Below are 23,388 nucleotides of genomic sequence, written 5' to 3'. Positions count from 1 at the left end.
TGTCTGTAACCGGACATAAAGACTGACGAATTGACCAGATTCATTGACTGTCTGGACGCGGCAACTACACGCGCTCACGCACACGGACAAACGCGCACATTTACGCTCCACGCCTGCGGCTGAATTCCATTCCCACCGTCGTCTCCTGCTATCACAATACACCTCTTCCAATCACGCACACACACACACACACACAACACACACACACACACACACACACACACACACACACCTCCCGTCTCATCCGCCCGGCAGCGGGTGACGCGTTTTGCGCATTTCCTGCAGCTCGCGCTCACTCACCGACTCACGAGAGTGAGCGCGGACGGGAAACGCGGTGGCGCGCGCCAGGACTGAAAAGAGAAAGAGCCGAATCGGGTTCGGAGCTCCGGGATGTATGAGGGGCCGCCGAGGCCGGAACGGGGGCGCGTCGAGGCTTTAGTTGCGGCGGCGGTCGGCGCAGATCTCGCGGCGCCGTGAGGCGGGCGCGCGGAGATTATCCCAGAGACGAGCTCCATTCCCGGATGGCTAGGCGCGGCTGCTCGCGCTCTCTCCCACCCTGACCCGGAGAGCCGCACCAGGACCTCGGGAAGCTCCGGAGCCGCCGATGAAGCGAAGCGACGCGCACTAACCGAGCGGACCGAGGGTCTCACGCTCGGCCCGTCCCCAGCAAACGGACCCGGGACCGTAGAGGAGCGGGGAGCCGCTCCGGGGGGGCGGAACTAGCCAGCGACCACCGCCGCCTTGTTGTGTTTGTCGCTGGGACCCATCAGCTGTGTGTGTGTGTGTGTGTGTGTGTGTGCGCGCGTGTGTGTGGATAACAGAATGTTCTAATATTCCCGTGTTAGACTGAGAGCCAGAGGAGCCAGCGGCATTATGGGATGTAGCAGGACTGTGCAGTAGCCCTGCTCGTTGGAAGGAAACACACCTCACAGGAGCAGGAACAGGCAGGCTGGCCTAGACACACACGCACACACACGTCGACACACACTTGTACACACGTGTGTGCAGCCATGCCGGTGTTCAGTGGTGTGCTGAAGGTGCGCGTGTGTGAGGCGGTGGACCTGAAGCCCACCCCCTGGGCCTTGCGTCACGCCGTGGGGAAGAGCGGCTCCTTCCTCCTGGACCCCTACCTGGCCCTGAACCTCGACCAGACCCGGCTCGGCCAGACTGCTACCAGAACCAAGACCAACAGCCCCGCCTGGCACCAGGAATTCTGCACCGAGGTCCGGGAGGGACGGAGCCTGGAGTTGTCCGTGTTCCACGACGCACCCATCGGATATGACGACTTTGTGGCCAACTGCACCATCCAGCTGGAGGACCTGCTGCAGAACGGGACCAGGCACTACGAGGACTGGGTACGTGAGTGTGTGTGTGTGTGTGTGTGTTGTGTGTGTGTGTGTGTGTGTGTTCTTGTCTCCCTGTCTCGGTCGCCCACTGAGCTCTGGGGCAGAACCTGACAGGTCCATAAGTCAGACCACCCTAACGGGCCCAGATAATATCTTCCTCGTGTCCTTACGGCTGGTTCCACCTGGAGGCCGATGCAGCGCACACACACCTGCACACACACTCACCTGCACACACACTCACCTGCACACACACACACACCTGCACACACACACACCTGCACACACACTCACCTGCTGTTGGAGTGTCTCCCTGTCAGGCTGGTTGCTGTCCCATGGTCTTGGCTTCTTTGCTCCAGTCGTCAGGTCATCAGGGGTCTGACCTCTACCAGCAGGTCCTCAGCTACACACAATCCTCCTCCTCCTCCTCTCCTCCTCCTCCTCCTCCTCCTCTCCTCCTCCTCCTCCTCCCTCCTCCTCCTCCTCCTCCCTCCTCCTCCTCCTCACCTCCTCCTCTTCCTCCTCCTCTTCCTTCTCCTCCTCCTCCTCCTCCTCACCTCCTCTTCCTCCTCGTCCTCCTCCTCCTCCTCCTCCTCCTCCTCCTCCTCCCCTCCTCCTCCTCCTCAACAATGCTCCCTCTCAGCTCTACAGACACGCTGCAGCTCATTTGTTCCAGTTCCTCCTCATCTAATCTGGTGTCGCTGGTGCCGTGTTTGAACTTGGAGATGATAAAGAGCCGCTTGTTTGGGCTCTGGAGCCTTTTGGGTTCCTGAAACATGTGACCGGTGCTGATCCTGCTGCTGTTTCCTCCAACAGCAGCAGGATCAGCAGCTGCCGTCAGGGTTCAATATTCACGCTCATTTGCTGCAGTGTTTTAGGCCCGGGAGAGGCTGCAGAGGGTCTGTAGCTGGACTCACCTGGACCAATCACAGCACGAGAGGAAAGCAAACGTTCACATCTGATCTGTAGAATCTTGTTTTCCTGCTCTGGTGTCATGACGACGTCAGGACTCCTGAGTAGAGAAATAGGCAGCAGTTAGCAGGACGCTAGGGTGTCATCGGAGGGGACAAGTTATGTAATTACTCTCTGTTACACACTCACACACACACACACTCACACACACACACACTCACACTCACACACACACTCACACACTCACACACACACACACACACACACACTCACACACACAGACACACACACACACACAGTCCTCCTTGGTTCAATCATGATGATTTACCTTTATATCACTGTGATTTAGCCGCAACGTTCTGATGACCTCACATTACCTGAACTATACTTACTGGTTTGCCTCAACCCTCACGGACGCACACACACACACACACACACACACACACACACACACCCCCCTCCAGAGTTAGGTCAGGGTTTATAGATCACCCTGTCGATTGACTGCATCCCATCAAACAGGCCAGCTGTCTCGTCAATACATGATGCTTCAGGGCGGCGTGGCCCCGCCCACCCGCCCTCTGCCCCTACCTCCACCCGTCCTCCCCCTGTCCCTACCTCCACCCATCCTCTGTCCATACCCCCCCCCCCCCCGTCCATACCTCCACCCACCGTATTCTGAGAGGGGGTCCTGCTGCGCTGGTGGGTCACAAGTGCGCTGACGTCTTTAATCTCTTTCATCTTCCCACCATTTCAAAGCAGCACAAGCAGTTTTCTTCTTTGATGTGACAGAAGTCCTTCCTTTGTTTGACCTACAAGGATTAGCCCCCTCATGGGGGGGGGGGGTTATCTGAGATAAGGTGAGGAGCTGAAACCAGAGATCCCAGGTGATGCACCTGTGTGAGCTTTGCTTTGGGCAGCTGCTCCGTGCCTCCCTGTGTCCAGTTGGGAGGAGGTTCGGGAGGGGGGGGGGGTCCTGGTGGGGGCCTGTGTGGAGCAGGAGAGCTGCAGATCAGATGATGACAGGATTGTTCTCACGCTTCGGTGGTTGGCAGAGAAATGAAACATTTAAGAGGCTGTAAAGTTGTTCTCAGCACTCGACCCCCCCGCTGGAGGGACGGGCTGTTGTGACTTCTCACTTCCTCCGTCCTTCTGCCGCTTCGCTCCTTTCATCTCGTGTCCCCGGTGTCTTGGCGATGGTCCTCCCCCCTCTCCCTCCCTCCCTCCCCCGCTCCCTCCCCCTCAACTTCCTGTTCCCTTTTGTCCTCCACCTCTCCGTCCCGCCCCCCCCACAGACCCCTCAGCTACCAGGTTGTTGTCCCGCGCTGCCGCTGAAAGATTAACCAGGCTTTGATGCTTATTAATTGTCCCGCTCGGTAATTGAGATGCTCCGTGGAGCCGTCGCCATGGCGATGCTGGCAGTCCCGTCCCCCTGGCGACAGCCTCACACCCACAGGAGGAGGCTGGCGGAGCGGCACCCTTTGGTGTTGACGAGTCGGAATCAGCACCGTTTCCCCAAGTGCTGAAACAGAAGAATTTCCAGTATGACCAGTGGAGGGTAACCAGGCGTGCCTGGACCTCCAGGCGTGCCTGGACCTCCAGGTGTCTGTAACCTCCAGGTGTCGCCGGTTCCGCCCCTTCATGGCGGCGCCTGTGTTACGCCTGTAGGCGCCCGGGTCGCCGCCCTCGGGCTGCTGAACGCCTCTCTTGCTCCTCCCAATATGATCAGATGTTCCAGGGGCGCCTCAGCCACGTCCTCCGTCTTCATTTGTCTCCCAGTCCTGTTAATCAAGGCCTCAGATTCATGACTTCTATCGGTTTTATAGGATTTATCGTGGTGTTTGAGCTGATCAGCGTGAAGGTCAGCAGCCAGGAAGCCCCCGTGGAAGATCATTAGCTCTGACATCCCATTTCAGATGCAGTTTACAGGCTTGTTGGCTTCCCAATCAGATTGTGTGTGAGCTAACCTGATCACAGCGTCCTGTAAGTGTGTTAGCTGTCCTGAGCACGCAGAGCAGCCCTCACACACCAGGACCCACGCTCCGGAGACCGGGACGACCCAGACACATTTCATAGCACAGCCGCTGGGAAAAGCATCGCACAACACTCCAGAGTTGAATTATGCCGCACAAATCCTGAGAAGAACAAAGCTTCTCAAACCGTTTCTGAAAGTCTTCAGAATGAGTCAGTGATGAAGGAAAGATCCTGAGGTGAGGAGGTGCAGAGATCAGCTGTGTGGACATGGAAGAGTGTGTGTGTGTGCGTGTGTGTGTGTGTGTGTGTGGTCATGTGGACATCAGCGTCATCAGAAACCTGCCGCTCCAGGCTGCTGGACAGGTGAAGACAGCTCCCTGCTCCTGAGAAGCTTAACTTTTGGAAGAGTTGTGTTGATGTGAAGGAGAACAAAGTGGAACAAAGTCTCCAAACGTCACCGTTTTCCACCGTTTTCCACCGTTTTCCACCATTTTCCACCATTTTCCACCATTTTCCACCGTTTTCCACCATTTTCCACCGTTTTCCACCATTTTCCACCGTTTTCCAGGAAGTGTGTTTTCATTCCTTCTCATCCGAGAGGGCCGACCTGCTGGACGGTGGCAGCCTGCACCTCCACCTCAGCTCCTCTTACACCATTAGCTGGGGTAGTGATGCACGACTCACGCACGTGCCTGTGCACGTACGTGCCGGGCAGACGGACGTGCACGCCTGTGGCACCGCCGGCGTGGTGGAGCGCTCTGAAGCTGAAGCCTGTCGTTTGACAGATGGATGTGGGAGGTTGGACAGAGCTGGATGGGGGGGGGGGGTAGAGGGGGGTAAGGGGGGGGGGTAAGGGGGGGGAGAATGCAAGCTTTGAGTGTCCTGTCTGCTCGGGAGAGTGCTCCTCTGTGCTGCTACATATGGTCATATGGTGTGTGTGTGTGTGTGTGTGTGTGTGTGTGTGTGTGTGTGTGTGTGTGTGTGTGTGTGGAGCCTCTGTCTATGGGACCAGACGGCTGAGCCTGCATCTGTGTTTAATTCTTTGCTTGTTTAAAGGGAAAAAACCTCCAGTGTGTGACACTTCTGTAATTGTGTGTGTGTGTGTGTGTGTGTGTGTGTGAAGCCCTCGGTCTCTCTGGCTGTATCAGTGTCCTAATTGTCCTAACAGGATTAATGAGACAACATGACAGTGGCGCCCCAGGGACCGGACCGGTGTGTGTGTGTGTGTGTGTGTGTGTGTGTGGTGTGTGTGTGTGTGTGTGTGTGTGTGCGTGCGTGCGTGTGTGTGTGTGTGTGTGTGTGTGTGTGTGTGTGTGTGTCCACAGCAGCTTGAAGTCTCATCCTGTCTCCAGAACGTGACGCTGGGATGTTAAAACCTTCCACTCTGTCCTATTGATTAGCATTTAAAGGGCTTCCATATTTGATGAGGGACAGATGAATAATTGGGGGGGGGTTTATCCAGTTTGGGATCTGCTGGTTCCAGGATGGTTGTTGGCCAGGAACGCTGATGCTCAGGGCTCTTAGTCTTCCCTCCCAGACTGACCTGCTGAACCCCCCCAGAACATCAGCAGAGGTCTGCTGTTGTGATCACATGACTCAGACTCCATCAGCAACAGGTCTGAATCAGGTGATGTGGCCTCTCCCACAGGCTGAGGAGGCTCTGCTAACCTTAGCAATTAGCAGCTAACTGCTGCTAGCTGGTGATGGTGATGATGATGGTGATGATGATGATGATGGTGATGGTGATGATGATGATGGTGATGTGATGATGATGATGGTGATGATGATGATGGTGGTGATGATGATGTGATGATGATGATGGTGGTTGATGATGATGGTGGTGGTGGTGATGGTGATGATGGTGATGATGGTGATGATGGTGGTGATGATGGTGGTGATGATGATGATGTGATGATGATGATGGTGATGTGATGATGGTGGTGATGATGGTGATGATGGTGGTGCTGATGGTGGTGCTGATGGTGGTGCTGGTGCTGCTGCTGGTGCTGCTGGTGGTGCTGCTGGTGCTGCTGCTGGTGCTGCTGGTGGTGCTGCTGGTGCTGCTGGTGCTGCTGGTGGTGATGGTGATGGTGGTGCTGATGGTGGTGCTGGTGGTGATGATGGTGGTGATGATGGTGATGGTGGTGATGGTGGTGATGATGATGGTGATGATGGTGGTGTGATGATGATGGTGATGATGGTGGTGCTGATGGTGGTGCTGGTGGTGATGGTGATGATGCTGGTGGTGATGATGGTGGTGCTGATGGTGGTGCTGGTGGTGGTGCTGCTGCTGGTGGTGCTGCTGGTGCTGCTGCTGGTGCTGCTGGTGGTGCTGCTGGTGCTGCTGGTGGTGATGATGATGTGGTGATGGTGGTGGTGGTGATGGTGGTGATGATGGTGATGATGATGATGATGATGATGTGATGATGGTGATGATGGTGATGAACAGACAGATACATCCCGTCTCCGGGCCAGTTCTCAGAATGCTGCTGGTCCAACTGGACCTTCTGGACACCCAGAAGGTCCAGAGGTGTTTCTGGTGAGTGAAACTGGTCCTGGATCGTATTTGTAGCTTTGAAGCAGCAGCAGAAGGTTGAAAGCAGGACGGATGGACACAGCCGTCCCAGGTGCTGTGGAACCCACGTCCTTCACCTGTGTACACCTGGCTCACCTGCTCAGAGGTGGAGCCCCCCCCAGGCTTCTCTTTCATTTGAGGCCTAAAGGCTCCAGATTTTCCTCCCTGGAATAAAGGACCTTCCTGGTTTTCCTTTGATCTCTGGTTCGTACGCCTGTGGCTGCACGTGCGAGCGGCGCAGGTGTTCTGGCCGTCTCGGACCGACCCGGCATGACCTCAATGACGGAGCCTCCATTTGCTCCGTGTCCAAAAGCACTCAGTCCATCTTTCATGTGAAATCCCGCTGAGATCGGAGGTTACGCAAGAGGGTTGGTTGGGATTAGCGCACGGTCCGAGCGTAGCATGAAGAACGCGGCGGTTTGTGGGTCGCCCTCGTTACGTGCTGCAGCAGAAGGGTGATGAGCTTACGCCAGCTTTACGCGAAGTTGAGCCCAAACCGCTCCTCCATCCCTCCGGTCGACTCCGGGCTCCGTTTCAAGCTGAATTCCTTTGATGCAGCGTCACCGTCAGGTCCTTGGGCCCCGGGTCAGTAGCTTCCTGCTGTGCTAGCGAGCTAAATGCTATCAAAGCTCCGCCTGTCACGTACGCTCCCGCTAGCTAGCGCTCTCTGAACCCGTAGCTGCAGGTGGTGACGGCGGCTCGGGGACCGTAATGTTGGAGACACCCTCGTTTTTATCCTCATGATTCTGGGATTGAGGGAATCTTTAGATTTTCCAGTGGAAGAAAGGCAATTCCAGGACGTGGATTTAATCAGCGATAGGACGAACGTCAGGGATCTGAGATTATTCAGCCCCCCCCCAGATCAGGTGTTGATTATTCAGCCCCCCCCTCAGGTGTCTGATTATTCAGCCCCCCCCTCAGGTGTTGGTTCCCCCCCCCCTCAGGTGTCTGATTATTCAGCCCCCCCCCCCTCAGGTGTTGATTCCCCCCCCCCTCAGGTGTCTGATTATTCAGCCCCCTCCCCCCCCCTCAGGTGTTGATTCCCCCCCCCTCAGGTGTTGGTTCCCCCCCCCCTCAGGTGTCGGTGCTGCTCTACCCCTGCATGTGTTTGCTGCCTGTGTCCCACTGTTGCGTAAGAGGATCGGCTGCTGTCCCAGAGCTTAGTGAGGGATTAGGACCAGCCCCCCCCCCCCCCTTTAGGGGATGACGTCATCATTTGTCCTCAGCTCCTGCTCACATTTGTACATCATGTTTGTTAATTCTGTCAGATTATTTACTTTGGAATTCTCGGAATAAAATTTCCCGTCATCACACTCACACGTGCACTCACACGTGCACTCACACACTCACTCACACGTGCACTCACACATGCTCTCACGACGCACTCGCACGTGCACTCACACACTCACTCACACATGCACTCACACGTGCACTCACACATGCACTCACACGTGCACTCACACATGCTCTCACGACGCACTCGCACGTGCACTCACACACTCACTCACACATGCACTCACACGTGCACTCACACGTGCACTCACACACTCACTCACACGTGCACTCACACATGCTCTCACGACGCACTCGCACGTGCACTCACACACTCACTCACACATGCACTCACACATGCTCTCACGACGCACTCGCACGTGCACTCACACACTCACTCACACGTGCACTCACACGTGCACTCACACACTCACTCACACGTGCACTCACACATGCTCTCACGACGCACTCGCACGTGCACTCACACACTCACTCACACGTGCACTCACACGTGCACTCGCACATGCACTCACACGTGCTCTCACGCACGCACTCACACGTGCACTCACACGTGCACTCACACATGCACTCACACATGCACTCACTCACACATGCACTCACACATGCACTCACACACATGCACTCACACATGCACTCACTCACACATGCACTCTCACATGCACTCACTCACACATGCACTCACACATGCACTTACTCACACATGCACTCACACGTGCACTCACACATGCACTCACACATGCACTCACTCACACATGCACTCACACGTGCACTCACACATGCACTCACACATGCACTCACACGTGCACTCACACATGCACCCACATCATGAAACACCACTGTGGCCTGGCCGTCACTCACATCTCTGGGATCTTCCATCCCATCCTCTCGTCCTCATGTCCTCTCGTCCTCATGTCCTCTTGTCCTCTCGTCCTCGTGTCCTCTTGTCCTCTTGTCCTCTTCCCTGTCTCCTGGTAACAGCACCAGGCAGCCGAAGCTCTCAACATCTCCACATTGTTTGAACACAATAGCTGAACGCTGCTGAATTCCAAATCCGAATGTCAGTCAGAGTCTCGGCTTCATTCTGGCGCCTGTGAACAGGCGGGAATCAGCCGCCATCATCTGAGGGGCAGGAACCTTCAGATTCAGAACCCTGAAGGTTGTGCCGGGCCCACCGGGCCCACCGGGCCGCCGCCAGGTTCCTTCCGGAGGCGTTACTTCCTGTTTGCTTCCTCTGTTTCACCGTTTCTCTCTGTCTTTGTCTCCAGATCGACCTGGAACCCGAGGGGAAGGTCTACGTGGTCATCGACCTGTCCGGTTCCTCCACCGAAGGTGAACACAACAAAACACTCTTTCACAGGGAACACCTGACCGGTTCGAGCCGTTCACCTGTGCGCCGCCTGTCTGGGCTGGTTTGGCTGCTCCATCGCTGCAGCAGGTCCGGTGCTCCCGGGCCGTTCCTCCTGGGGGGGACCAGGCTCTCCATCATGTCCGCTCCTCCAGTAATGATTTAAATGCTTGGGTAACCACCAGCGAGTCCTGGCGCCCGTTAGCCCTCCTCGCCACCTGCGTCTCGTTTTCGCGCTCTTGTCTTCAACATCTCGCCGTTTACATCCCGGACGGGCGTTTTCAGAGGGTCCAGGAAGGTTCCTCCGGGCCGCGTCGCCCTGGATCAGGGGCTTCTTCAACGTGGAGGAAATGAAGCTGATATTGGCAGCGTGTCGGCGCTCCTCTAACGCTCCCGACGCCTCCGCCACAGGACCGGCGGCGTGCTGCGTCTTCACGCCGCCGGTCCTGTGAAACGGGTCCCAGAGGGAGACAAAGACCTGCTGCTCCCCCACAGGTTCCAGCAGAACCTCCTCCTCTCTTCTGTCTGCCCTCCTTTTCCTCCTCCATTTGTAACGGAAACAAGGAGAACATCTCACCCTCAGTTGTTCTCCACACCCACACACACACGTGCACATCGCTGTGCACGGCAGACAGGCATCTCTATTTATAAGCAGGTGTAAAGTTACAGGTGCAGGTGAAACGGACTGTCAGCATACAGGCAGAGTGAGTGTGTGTGCACGAGAGTGTGTGCGCACGTGACTGGGTGTGTGTGCACAAGAGTGTGTGTGCACGTGACTGGGTGTGTGTGCACAAGAGTGTGTGTGATTCTTCTTCTATCCAACAGTATCACAGACAACAGCCGAGTAGGTTCTTAAAATAGTCCAGGAGATTGAACTAGAGATTACACACACACACACACACCACACACACACACACACGCACACACACACACACACACACACACACACACACACACACCCCCAGGATCCATGATTTGCCCTCCTCGTCCGTGATTGGCCGCTCCCTCGTGACCTCATGCAGGCTCCGCCCACTCCTGAACTTCCTTCCCATAGTTGAGGGGTGGTGTGTGTTCTGAGGGGGGGGGGGGGCAGCACGAGAGGAAGAGGTGGTATTTTTATCTCCCTCACACTGCTGTCATGCAGACAGACTCTACAGGAACCAACCAGGACGGGTCTCTGGCGCCGTCCGTCCCAGGTGAAGGACGCCATGTGACACTGTGCCCCGAGAACCCGAGCGTGTGACCTCATGACCTCCAGAAAGGTTCCCTGGTTCAGCGGAAGGTTCTTGGTTACAACAGGAACGACGACGTAATGCGGACGCCCTTGTTGTAACGCGGCGGCGGCGGCGGCGGCGGCGGCGGCGGCGTCCTCAGCCTACCTGGGTGGACTTCCTGGACAGATGGATGATGTATTATGTAAAACAGTCATCCCCATAATGGGCTGTTAAGCTGTCTCTAGCGTGCACGCTCCCTCTCTCTCTCTCTCTCTCTCTCTCTCTCTCTCACTCACACACTCACGCACACACACACACACACACACTCACACACACACACTCATACATGCACTCACACATGCACTCACACACTCACACACTCACACACACACACACACTCACACACACTCACACACTCACGCACACACACACACTCATACATGCACTCACACATGCACTCACACACTCACACACACACTCACACACACACTCACACACACTCACACACACACTCACTCACACACACACTCACAGAGGCCCTAGACAGTCTGACTGTAATCCAACTGCACTGTAACCACCTCGCTAACATCTCAGGAGGAAGAGTGACGGAAGACAAACTAGGACAGCAGAGAGGAGGAGTGTGGGAGGGGGGGGAGGGAGGGGGAGCGTGGGGGGGCGGAGTGGAGGCGGCTCGCTCATCTTAAGGTTCCCTCGGAAAACGCTTCTGTTTCCGGGGAGACGCAGAGAGGAAAGGAAGGGCTGGCTGGATGGTGCCTGTGAGGAGGAGTATTTTAATATGCTGTCCTTGGTTTTAATGCCCACACACGGAGGTATAAATAGACAGCGCACGTACGCGTGCACGGGCCTCTGCTCGGGTGTTGGAGGAGGGAGGAGGGGAGGCAGCTGAAGGAGCACCTATCTCCAGGGGATGAAAGTGTTCTTCCGGGGGCCGGGGGCGGCCCGGTGGTGCAACAGGAGCACCGTGGCCTCACATGCACGAGTGGCCTCACGTGCACGAGTGTTTCGGGGAGAACCTTCCTTCAACAAACAAGCAATAAATCCACCTGCACTGTAACAAAGAACAAGATTTTAGTTCATTAACTGCTCATGTGAAGGTCAACGAAGCCTGAATTATGAAAGACACTTTAATTATCGACCAATTACAATCGTGAGTGAGGTGTAAACAAGTAAACAATATTAGAATGAATCCAACAACAAGTCTGAGGCTTCATGTTACCGGGAACGTGACGTAAAGATGTGGCCCCACTTCCTAAATCCATCAAATAGACACAAAATCCATCAAATAGACACAAAAATCCATCAAATAGACACAAAATCCATCAAATAGACACAAAAATCCCTACACATTATTATAAAAATTGAACGAATTCCTTTGTTTTTTCCTGTCGGCTTGACGCAATGGCTCGTGCACAACGATGCTCGTGCACAACAACGCTCGTGCACAATGGGCTGCTGCCCGGCGCCAGTCTGTTAACACGGGTCACATGGTCACATGACCAGTCAAACTGTTAGTCTATTAATGTCGTGTCATGATGGTCAATGGAGTTAATGGCCCAGCTCACAGCTGCACGTGGAGGAGGCACACGCACGCGCACACACACACACACACGTGCACAGGTGACAGTATCTCACCACTGTGGTTCACCCACAGCCTCCGGAAGCAACGATAATGAGGAGCGAGTGTTCGAGAGAGGATCGGACCCCGGCGCCGGCAGGGAGCCGTCCGGAGACGCGTCCATCAGGTCAACGGACACAAGTTCATGGCCACCTACCTGAGACAGCCCACCTACTGCTCACACTGCAGGGACTTCATCTGGTAGGACACACACAACACAACAAGGACACGTTAACACAAAAAAGATGGTTTCATATCTTCATCTGATGAGTCTTTCTTCTGGTTTACATCCTGTCACACACACACACACACACACACACACACTCTGGCTGAAATGCTGACTCCTGTGTGTGTGTGATCTGATAGGGGCGTGCTGGGGAAGCAGGGCTACCAGTGCCAGGGTGAGTACACACTCAGGTGAAGCTCATGTTTTATGGACGAAGCACAACAAGCTGACATGTTTGATGAATGACAGCTGTGATTTCCCCACAACCATCACCACCAGCAGCCAAAACAAGATCAAAGCGAGCAAAGATGTGTTTCTGTGATGCTAAGCTAACGGGCTGTTGCATCAGAACAAAGAGCAGCTTTTTGATTGTCTCCTGGTGTGTTTCCAGTGTGTACTTGTGTTGTTCACAAGCGCTGCCATGAACTCATCATCACCAAGTGTGCTGGGATGAAGAAGCAGGAGGACACACCCGAAGAGGTGTGTGTGTGTGTGTGTGTATATGTGTGTGTGTGTCGGGTTGCAAGTTGTGCTAGCATTCTGACATTAACAGTAAGCTCTCACTGACCTGTGTGTGTGTGTGTGTGTGTTCCTCTCCAGGTGGGCTCACAGAGGTTCAGTGTTAACATGCCGCACAAGTTCAGTATTCACAACTACAAGGTGCCCACCTTCTGCGACCACTGTGGCTCCCTGCTGTGGGGCCTGATGAGGCAGGGTCTGCAGTGCAAAGGTGCGTTCAGGTGCAGTCGGGAACCTACAGCGTCGGCCAACGGATCTCAGCCACATGATGCTTTTTAAGCGTTTAAGCCGAGCCGACCTTCCTCCCACAGTGTGTAAGATGAACGTGCACCGAAGGTGTGAGAAGAACGTGGCTCCTAACTGTGGCGTGGACGCCCGAGGAATCGCCAAGGTCCTGTCCGACCTGGGCGTCACCCCCGACAAGATCTCCAACACCGCACAGCGCCGGAGGAAGGTACCGTTGTCCCCAGAGAGGCGGCGGCGCGGTGAAACGACCGATGACACCAGAACCACCCTCTTCTCTCCCTGCAGCTGACCCCAGGACAGGAAGCCCCCCAGGGTCCTCCTGAGCTCTCCCAGACGGACGAGAACAGCCTGGGCCAGGCTGCTGTGCCCCCCTCCCCCTCACAGCAGGGTATGGCTGAACACACACGTGTGTGTGTGTGTGTGTGAGTGTGTGTGTGTGTGTGTGTTGTGTGTGTGTGTGTATGTGTATGTGTGTGTGTGTCGGGTTGCAAGTTGTGCTAGCATTCTGACATTAACAGTAAGCTCTCACTGACCTGTGTGTGTGTGTGTGTGTGTTCCTCTCCAGGTGGGCTCACAGAGGTTCAGTGTTAACATGCCGCACAAGTTCAGTATTCACAACTACAAGGTGCCCACCTTCTGCGACCACTGTGGCTCCCTGCTGTGGGGCCTGATGAGGCAGGGTCTGCAGTGCAAAGGTGCGTTCAGGTGCAGTCGGGAACCTACAGCGTCGGCCAACGGATCTCAGCCACATGATGCTTTTTAAGCGTTTAAGCCGAGCCGACCTTCCTCCCACAGTGTGTAAGATGAACGTGCACCGAAGGTGTGAGAAGAACGTGGCTCCTAACTGTGGCGTGGACGCCCGAGGAATCGCCAAGGTCCTGTCCGACCTGGGCGTCACCCCCGACAAGATCTCCAACACCGCACAGCGCCGGAGGAAGGTACCGTTGTCCCCAGAGAGGCGGCGGCGCGGTGAAACGACCGATGACACCAGAACCACCCTCTTCTCTCCCTGCAGCTGACCCCAGGACAGGAAGCCCCCCAGGGTCCTCCTGAGCTCTCCCAGACGGACGAGAACAGCCTGGGCCAGGCTGCTGTGCCCCCCTCCCCCTCACAGCAGGGTATGGCTGAACACACACGTGTGTGTGTGTGTGTGTGTGTGTGTGTGTGTGTGTGTGTGTGTGTGAGAGAGAGAGAGAGAGAGAGAGCCAACGTTTCCATTCCTGTCATCATTTTTTAGTCTCTTCTTGTTGCTGAACTTGAGTTATCTAAGCCCCCCCCCCCCCCCCAACACCGCCCACCTGCACCATTTGGTCGCCACGGTTACTCATGGTCTTCTCACGTACAGGCTGAGAAGCCAAAGTTAACGTTGTGTTTGTCAGCTGGGTCATGAGGGATCTCTGTTCTGGTCCCACAGACCTGGCGGGGCTGGATCGCCTGCAGGCGGCGCTGTCCCTGGATCAGCAGGGACCCCCACACTCCTCCTCCTCGTCCACCACCTCCTCCTCTTCGTCCTCGGCGGGCAGGGAGGACGGCCAGGTCCAGAGGAGGACGCTGAAGGACTTCAACTTCATCAAAGTTCTGGGCAAAGGCAGCTTCGGCAAGGTGGGACACGTTTAGGGACGGAATTGTGTTGGCAGCTCCGGGACATGTCCCCCCCATGGACTGAGTGTCCCCTGGGCTGTTGTCCAGTAGGACGTGTGTCCCAGTTTGGACAGCATCGGTGGTCAAACATCAGCAACACCTCCAACAGCGTCCTGTAGACACCTGTGAGGACACGATGACGTCCCACATACACTGTCACGTCCACGTTCCTCACACGGTCCCACGTCCTCGTGGTTGTGAGTCCAGATTCCTGAGGTTCCTCTCCCCGATCCAGGTGATGCTGGCAGAGCTGAAGGGGTCAGAGGACGTCTATGCCGTCAAGGTCCTGAAGAAGGACGTGATCCTGCAGGACGACGATGTCGACTGCACCATGACGGAGAAGCGCATCCTGGCCCTCGCCCGCCGACACCCCTACCTCACCCAGCTGCACTGCTGCTTCCAGACACGGGTAGGGGGGGCGGACGGAGGCGGCGCTCATGTCCCGGCCCCGGAGTGTGTCTCAGTGTGTGTGTGTGTGTGCGTGTGTGTGTGTGTGTGTGTGGTGTGTGTGTGTGTGTGTGCGTGTGTGTGCGTGTGTGTGTGCGTGTGTGTGCGTGTGTGTGCGTGTGTGTGTGGTGTGTGTGTGTGTGTGGGTGGCTCTCTGCAGGATCGTCTGTTCTTCGTCATGGAATACGTGAACGGAGGAGACCTGATGTTCCAGATCCAGCGCTCCAGGAAGTTCGACGAGCCGCGCTCCCGCTTCTACGCCGCCGAGGTCACCTCGGCGCTCATGTTCCTGCACCGCAACGGCGTCATCTACAGGTGAGCGTCCCCGCCGGGCCCGGGTCTCCTGAGGCTCCTGGGGACACCTGGCTGCTTTAATTAGCTTCTGGGAGGATTCTCAGCTCTTTAAAGATTCATGCCTCTGGGATCCAGATGGAGCCGGTTCTCAGCGTGCGTCTCTTTCAGGGATCTGAAGCTGGACAACATCCTGCTGGACGCAGAGGGACACTGCAAGCTGGCCGACTTCGGCATGTGCAAAGAGGGCATCATGAACGGCGTGACCACCACCACCTTCTGTGGCACACCTGACTACATCGCCCCTGAGGTCAGCTCCCGCTCCGCCCACAGAACGTCCTGAATCAGGACTCGTTAGCATTAGCGGCGGCGGCGTCGCCGTGAGACGCAGGTGGGCGTGTTGATGTGCTCCTGTTGACTCAGATCCTGCAGGAGCTGGAGTACGGCGCCTCGGTGGACTGGTGGGCGCTCGGGGTTCTGATGTACGAGATGATGGCCGGACAGCCGCCGTTCGAGGCCGATAACGAAGACGATTTGTTCGAGTCCATCCTCCACGACGACGTCCTCTACCCCGTCTGGCTCAGCAAAGAAGCCGTTTCTATCCTCCGAGCGGTACGTGGTGACGCGCACGGACGCCCTTGGCGACGCCCACTAGCACGTTCGGCTCACTCTGCCCTCGTGTTACTAGAACATTCTCACACGTACACGACCGAAAGGTCCCGACCTTAGAACCACTCCTGCCCAGGAGGCTAACCCCAAGGCTAACATGACATGCAGCTAGCATCAGTGAGCGTGTTCTTATGGGCCGATCTGAAGCTCAGTGGCATCAGATCAGCGGCACCGTCATGAAAGGTGCGACTGCTCGCTTTAGCGTTCGCCTTTGTCCTCGCCACGGTTCCCGTTCCTGTCCTCTCCAACGCTCCAACACGGGAGCTTCAGCTGTGACTTTCTGTCATCGAGGAAACGCCACAGCAGCCACAGAGGCGGCGGCCCCGGCGGCGTGAGCGTGAAGCCGCCTCCGTCACAAAGTGCTCCTCTAAACGCCGAACAGACGCGCCACCAGAGAGAGGCAGCTTTTAGTGAGAGTAAATAACACCGTCAATCTGTTGACCCGCTTCATCGGGCTGGCCCGTCCACACAGCCGTTAATGCTTCGCTCTATTATTAGCAGCCAAACGCACCCCCCCCCCCCACCGCTCTGTTCCTGGCCTGGAACTGAAGATAATGGCTGTAATAACGGGGCTGCATTTCACAGTTTACACAATCAAAACTGTGTTTGTGTGCAGTTCATGACCAAGAACCCGGCCAAGCGGCTGGGCTGCGTGGTGACCCAGGGCTGCGAGGAGGCCATCAAGACCCACGCCTTCTTCAGGGAGATCGACTGGGTCCTGCTGGAGCAGAGGAAAGTGAAGCCGCCCTTTAAACCCCGAATCGTAAGAGACGCACACAGCAGCACGCACAGCAGCACGCACAGCAGCACGCGCAGCAGCACGCACAGCAGCACGCACAGCAGCATTTTACCGTAGTGGGAATCATCATTCCCCTGCCGGCGCTCCGCGTGGGGCCTCCGGGCCGGTTCTGCTCATTATGGGGCCGTTAGCATGGCTGAGCCTGCAGCTACAGCAGTGGCCCAGCAGGAGCCGGAAATCTGCTGTGGAACATGTCGCACACATGGAGGCGCGCGCGGATCCCGCTGGGTCGCGTCACCCAGCAGGCGGCGCCGCCGCCGACAGCCACTAGGGGGCGCCGCTGCACCACTTTTTTAGTGCCTTTGTGCTGACTCGTCTCCTCACGTCGTGTGTGTGTGTGTGTGTGCGTGTGTTTGCAGAAAACCAAACGTGATGTGAATAACTTTGACCAGGACTTCACTAAGGAGGACCCGGTGCTGACGCCCACCGACGAGGCCATCATCCGTCAGATCAACCAGGAGGAGTTCAAAGACTTCTCTTACTGCGCCCCCGAGGAGACGCACACCTAAAACACACACACACACTGATCCAACAACCATAACACACACCTGGATACACACACACTGCTGATCCTTCCACACACTCTCGACGTAGAAGCTGAATAGTTGTTACTTTTGGGATCTTCTTGACTTGCATTGTGTTGTTCCTGTTGCCTGGGTTTATTATTATGATACCGTTTAATCACGATATGAATATTGATATGAATACACACACGCACACGCACACGCTCACACACAGGCCCGCGTGCACACTTTAAATACAGACTTAAACACACCACAGACACGTGGCTCACTGCACCTGGACAAGCCCACACACACGCACGCATGCACGTAGGCGCGTGCACGCCCCTCCCCCACACGCATGGACTGTGCAGTGTCCTGTATATAGCCTGTGTTGATCGGCTGTATCGTGTCGGTGTCGTCTGCTCGTGGCGGAGGGTGGCGGCGCATGATGGACCGTCTGTTTCCTGTCCTGACTGGACCGGTTGGGGCCCAGAACCCTTTGTGCAATACCAAGACCACCGCAGGATGTTCCGCTTGTCGGCCCGCCCGCTCCGCGTCCTCCCGTCTGCTGTGAGGCTGGGGAGTTACAGGCTATGGAACTAATTATGTGGAGCGGAGAGTTACAGGTGTAGCAGCGCACAGGTGTACGTCAGCTGTGTGCTGCTGCTCCCCCTGTGTGTGTGTGTGTGTGTGTGTGTGTGTGTGTGGTGTGTGTGTGTGTGCGTGCGAGCGTCGTTCTGCTGTGAATGCACATTACTGCATGCGTGAATGGCTCATTTGGCCCCTCCCCTTTTGCGCTCAACTTTTCCGTATCCATGGTTACGGCAGTGTTTTTCCTTCCCTCTTCTCCAAAGCACCAATTCCCTTTTCCCCGTCTCCGGCAGTCCTCTCGCTCAGCCCAAACCACGAGCTTCTCTCACTTTTTACTCCTTTCATATGGCTGTTCTTCTTCTTCTTCTTCTTCTTTTTTATGCTCATGAATATTATTATTATTATTATTATTATTATTATTATTATTATTGTTGTTGTTGTTGTGGTAAAGTGTATCTGGAGGAAACCTTTGTGTATTATACTCTATCTATACTATCACAGGTCTGTTACAGCCGGTTGAGGGTGTGAAAAACCAGCAACTGAATTACCTCTGAAGACACACACACACACACACACACACGGCAGGTTGACGCTGTCCTCCGCTCGCCCCCCCCCTCTCTCTCCCTCACACACACTCGGCAGACACGTATATGCACAGAAGGTCCGTCGTCGCATGCATCGTCCCCAGTGATCTACAGGTGAACGGGTTTCTGGCGTGTGCAGTAGTCAGTGTGTAGTCAAGCTTTTGTGCAGCCAGGGTCTGGCCTGGTCCTGGTCCTGGTCCTGGTCCTGGTCCTGGTCCTGGTCCTGGTCCTGGTCCTGGTCCTGGTCCTGGTCCTGGGCCTGGTCCTGGGCCTGGTCCTGGTCCCACTATCTAAATCTGTGCCAAATGTCGTGCAACAGCCGGACGAGTCCCGCCTGCTCAATAAAACACTGTCGACCGCACTCCCGGGCTCTGGCCTCCTTTCTGCTCGCTCTTTTTCTGATGGGGGTGGAGAGGAAATGGGGGGGGGGGGGTGTGATGCTCCTGGCACGTGCACAGTGGTGAGGAGCTCCTCTGGACCACTCCCCTCCTGACGTGGCCCTGATGACACACGCCACCGCTGACTGCGCTGACACCATGAGGGGCGACCAGGAGAAGAGAAGGTTTGCAGACGCCGTCTCGCCGCTTTCAGATGCTTCAGTTGTTTTGCTCTAAAAGGGAGGAATTGTTTTCATAGTTTGGAGGATGTTGAGATCCGCTGTGGCTGAAACCAGCGCAGGCGCTGGATTTTCTGCTGTTTGCTCGTGTCGTAGTTCCAAATGACCTTGAAGAAAAGTCAAAAAGTCGTCGGGTCATGGAGCCGAAACAGGAAGTTTTCTCGGGTTTTTGCTGAGTTGTGATTCCTGGTCGCTGCAGAATCCACCTGCTCGGCCCGTGGCGCTGCAGCCTCGGCGACGTCGACGTGGCTCTTGATGAGAATGTGATCGAGTCTTCCCTCCGCAGGAAGCTGAGCCGCGAGGCGGCCAGGAAGCGGCGCCGGCTGGAGTCCGACACGTTTGCCGACTTGTGCCGCCTTCTGCCGCTGCAGCCGTCCGTGACTCGGACCCTGGACAAGCCCTCGGTCATCCGCCTCACGCTCAGCTACCTGCGAACACACGCGCTCTTCAAAGGTAGCGCACGTTTGTTGCCCCAGTGCCACCCTGGTGCTGGTCCTGGTGCTGGTCCTGCTGGTGCTGGTCCTGCTGGTGCTGGTCCTTTAGTTACAGCAGATTATCTGAGGCTCCACCTACAAAACTAGGACTTAGATCTGCAGCGTCCTCTGAGCTGTGGTGGTCTGACGTGGTCCCGATGCTCCAGATCAAAGCTCTCTTTCTATTTTCTGAACGGGAGACGAGACAGACGGAGGCCAGAGCCACAGGAGGAGGCCTGGGGCGGCGGAGGAGGACACCAGCACGTTCCTGAGCGTCCTGGAGGGGTTCCTCATGGTTCTGTCCACCGAGGGAGACGTGATCCTCCTGTCTGACAACGTGAGCCACTTCATGGGCCTGACCCAGGTGCAGTAAGAGTTTAGACGGGGGCATTAACGCGTGTCCTCGTGTTGACCTTAAACGTGACCTCTGGTTCTCTCGCAGACCGATCTGATGGGACGCAACATTTTTGAGGTCACACACCCAAGTGACCATGAAGAAATTCAAAGTAACCTGTGTCTAACAGCAGGTGTGTGTTTCGTTTCCTGGATGTGTGTGTGTGTGTGTGTGTGTGTGTGTGTGTGTGTGTGTGTGTGTGTGTGAGCTCAGTGTTTTTGCTCTTGTCGTGTCAGAGGAGGCCTGGTGTGGTGCAGACAGGGACTTTATTATGAGGATCAAAAGTGCTCCGACACACAGAGGAAGAAACAGCCGGTCCCGGTCGGCGGCGTGGAAGGTGGGTGAGCTCCTCGCTCCTCCCGGGTCGCCCCGGGTCGCCCCAGGTCGCCCCGAGGTTTCAACGCCATCGCCTCTCTTCTGCAGGTCCTTCACTGTCGGGGCCGAGCGAAGGTGTGTGTGGGCCCGTGGGCCGTTTCCTGCCTGCTGCTGACCTGCCAGCCGCTGCCTCTGTCACACACACTGCTCAGCACACACACCTTCACCAGTCAGCACAGCATGGACATGAGGTTCACACACTGCGACCACAGGTAGAGAGTCCGGCCCCCGACACACACCCACGCCGTGCTGAGAGGACGGCGTGGAAAACCAAAAGTGTTTCAGCCTTTACAACCGTCTCCACGTTCCCCTTTTGACTTCCCTGTTTGTCTCGCGCGTGTGTGTGTGTGTGTGTGTGTGTGTGTGTGTGTGTGTGTGTGTGTGTGTGTGTGTGCAGGGTGACTCTGCTGTTAGGCTACAGGCCGGAGGAGCTCCTGGGACGCTCCATCTACCAAGTGTGTCACGTGATGGACACGGAGTGTTTGGCCAAGAACCACCTGAACCGTGTGTGACCTGTCACCTGTCAGGACCCACCTGGGGCAGGAACCTGAGTGACCCCCCCTCTGCTCTGCTCTAGTGTGCTTCAAGAGTCTGTCGGTCAGCGGCCCCTATCGCATCCTGGTGAAAGGTGGGGGCTACGTGTGGGCGGAGACTCACGGCGCCGTCATCCCCAGCGTCCAGCGGCCCAGATCCAGGCCTGCGCCGCCGCAGCTGCTGGTCCTGTGCGTCACCTACGTGCTCAGGTAGCCCGGCCCCGTCCCCCCCGTGTCCTCACATTCATGATGATTAATCCCGCGCGTGTCCTCCTGCAGCGGCGTCGAGGAGCCGTCGCTGCACCTGCAGCTCCAACACCACGTCTCGAAGTGAAGCTGGACCCTGGAGACCTCCTCTGTTGCTTTGATGTCTGTGTAGTTGCTTTGATGTGTTTCCATTAAAAGAGCAGCTGGCGACCTGCTGTGTGTTTGTTAGCGTGAGCGTCTTAAAACTGCATCTGAACTCTCGCCGACCTCTCGGCCGCGACCTGAACTTCCTGTGGGGTTTCCTGCGGGGTCACCTGATGCGTGCGGCCACCTCCATCTGTCTGGTGACTCCAGACTTCTGCCGTCATCAGCAGCCCAACACCAAGACGGTCGCGGTCCGCTGGTGACGAGGCGCTAACAGACGCAGCTCGAAGCCACAGTTTCCTGTTCAGAGGATCTGGAGAGGAAACTTCTCATGAGAACAGATTCAACTTTTTACCTCTCGACCACAAAACACGCACACGCACATGCACAAAGGTCTGACTTTTGTGTTTCACTTCAGCTTATTGGGACAATTTTAAAATGAAAATCTTTTAGAAAGAAAATGTTTGACCTAAAACCAGTGAAATTACTGGTTTCACGCTTGGTAATAAATGAAATGCAGTTATAAACATTCTATTAACTGTTCTGGAACTTTCCTCATTATTACCTGTAGGTTGAAACAGTTTTCTCTAAAAGAGCAACGCAACAATGTTCGAATATGTTCAACAAGCTGCTGGCGTCCCCCCCAGCTGCCTGTGGGTGGAGGCGCGTCCCCCCCTGGATGAGCAGGGCCGTGGGTGAGAATTTGGGGGTTAGGTGCCTTGCTCAAGGGTACCTTGGCGGTGCTCTGAATATGGCCCCACACCGAGCACGTTCCATGCTTCGCCAGCACCGGGGCTTGAACCCACAACCGGAGTGAGAGGAAGACGCTGGAGAGAATCGAGGAAGCACTCTTGCGCCCCCTGGTGTCGACATTCTGTAAATGCAGCCATAGACACACAAACGCGGATAAAACATGATTTCAACCATATTAACCCTGACCCTGACCCTGACCCCTAACCTCAACCCTGACCCTGACCCTGACCCTAATCCTGACCCTGACCCTGACCCAGGGGTGGGCAAACATTTTGATTCGTGGGCCACAATGGGTTCTAACATTTGACAAAGGGGCCGGACCAGGAGCAGATGGATGGATGGAGTGCTTTGGTAACCTCACCTCATTGGAGAAAAAATACACATCTTGGGATATGGAGAAAACATGTGCTTTAATTTCAAATGAAAATTAAGAGAAGCATTACAACAAAATATCTGACTTTGGAATGAGTCTTAAAACACTTAAAATCAAATGAATAAAATGTGCCTTTTTAAAAAAAATTAATAACCATTTCTATTTTAAAGCACTGAAAGTTCTGTTATCCTTCAGGATATCACCATCACTCTCCTCCTGACTGTCTTTTTTCTAGTGGGAAAACACCAGAATTGCAGTGAAAATTTAACATTAACAAGGTTTATTCATTTAATTTTTCAAGTTTGGCGGGCCGGATTAAAACGTTTAACGGGCCGCGTGTGGCCCCCGGGCCGTAGTTTGCCCATGCCTGCCCTAACCCTAACCCTGACCCTGACCCTGACCCTAAACCTGACCCTAATCCTAACCCTAACCCTAACCCTGATCCTAATCCTAATCCTAACCTCAACCCTGACCCTAACCCTGACCCTAACCCTAATCCTAACCCTGACCCTAATCCTAACCCTGACCCTAATCCTAACCTCAACCCTGACCCTAACCCTGACCCTAATCCTAACCCTAACCTCAACCCTGACCCTAACCCTGACCCTGACCCTGACCCTAACCCTGACCCTGACCCTCAGTGTAAATGTTTACATTTCCTGCTGTGATTCACCTGCATCTTTTTACTAGATTTAACACAAATGTGTGAAACAGG

General features: G+C 55.5%; 2 protein-coding genes across 2 annotated transcripts; both read left to right on the top strand.

Annotated features, from left to right (window-relative positions):
* Nucleotides 1-249: 249 nt before the first annotated feature.
* prkcea (protein kinase C, epsilon a) lies at nucleotides 250-19,166 on the top strand. Its single transcript, XM_057046498.1, is given in 16 exon segments — nucleotides 250-1,355; nucleotides 9,360-9,423; nucleotides 12,326-12,358; nucleotides 12,361-12,490; nucleotides 12,656-12,690; nucleotides 12,907-12,995; nucleotides 13,116-13,245; nucleotides 13,346-13,488; nucleotides 13,566-13,668; nucleotides 14,695-14,882; nucleotides 15,157-15,330; nucleotides 15,529-15,683; nucleotides 15,831-15,969; nucleotides 16,083-16,271; nucleotides 16,945-17,091; nucleotides 17,487-19,166. Coding segments are annotated over 16 exon segments (2,214 nt in total). The 5' UTR covers nucleotides 250-1,010; the 3' UTR covers nucleotides 17,637-19,166.
* Nucleotides 19,167-19,237: 71 nt separating this feature from the next.
* epas1a (endothelial PAS domain protein 1a) lies at nucleotides 19,238-21,613 on the top strand. The gene is made up of 9 exons (XM_057046227.1): nucleotides 19,238-19,367; nucleotides 19,708-19,874; nucleotides 20,095-20,258; nucleotides 20,337-20,421; nucleotides 20,525-20,625; nucleotides 20,712-20,875; nucleotides 21,061-21,167; nucleotides 21,241-21,406; nucleotides 21,476-21,613. Exons 1-9 carry the CDS (start codon nucleotides 19,309-19,311, stop codon nucleotides 21,528-21,530), a joined length of 1,068 nt encoding a protein of 355 aa, XP_056902207.1. The 5' UTR covers nucleotides 19,238-19,308; the 3' UTR covers nucleotides 21,531-21,613.
* The last annotated feature ends 1,775 nt before the right edge of the window (nucleotides 21,614-23,388 follow it).

The sequence above is a fragment of the Takifugu flavidus genome, chromosome 1 (assembly GCF_003711565.1).
Source record: "Takifugu flavidus isolate HTHZ2018 chromosome 1, ASM371156v2, whole genome shotgun sequence".
NCBI lineage: Eukaryota > Metazoa > Chordata > Actinopteri > Tetraodontiformes > Tetraodontidae > Takifugu > Takifugu flavidus.
Note: the sequence above shows the minus strand (reverse complement) of the source record. Positions and strands in the feature narration are given on the sequence as shown.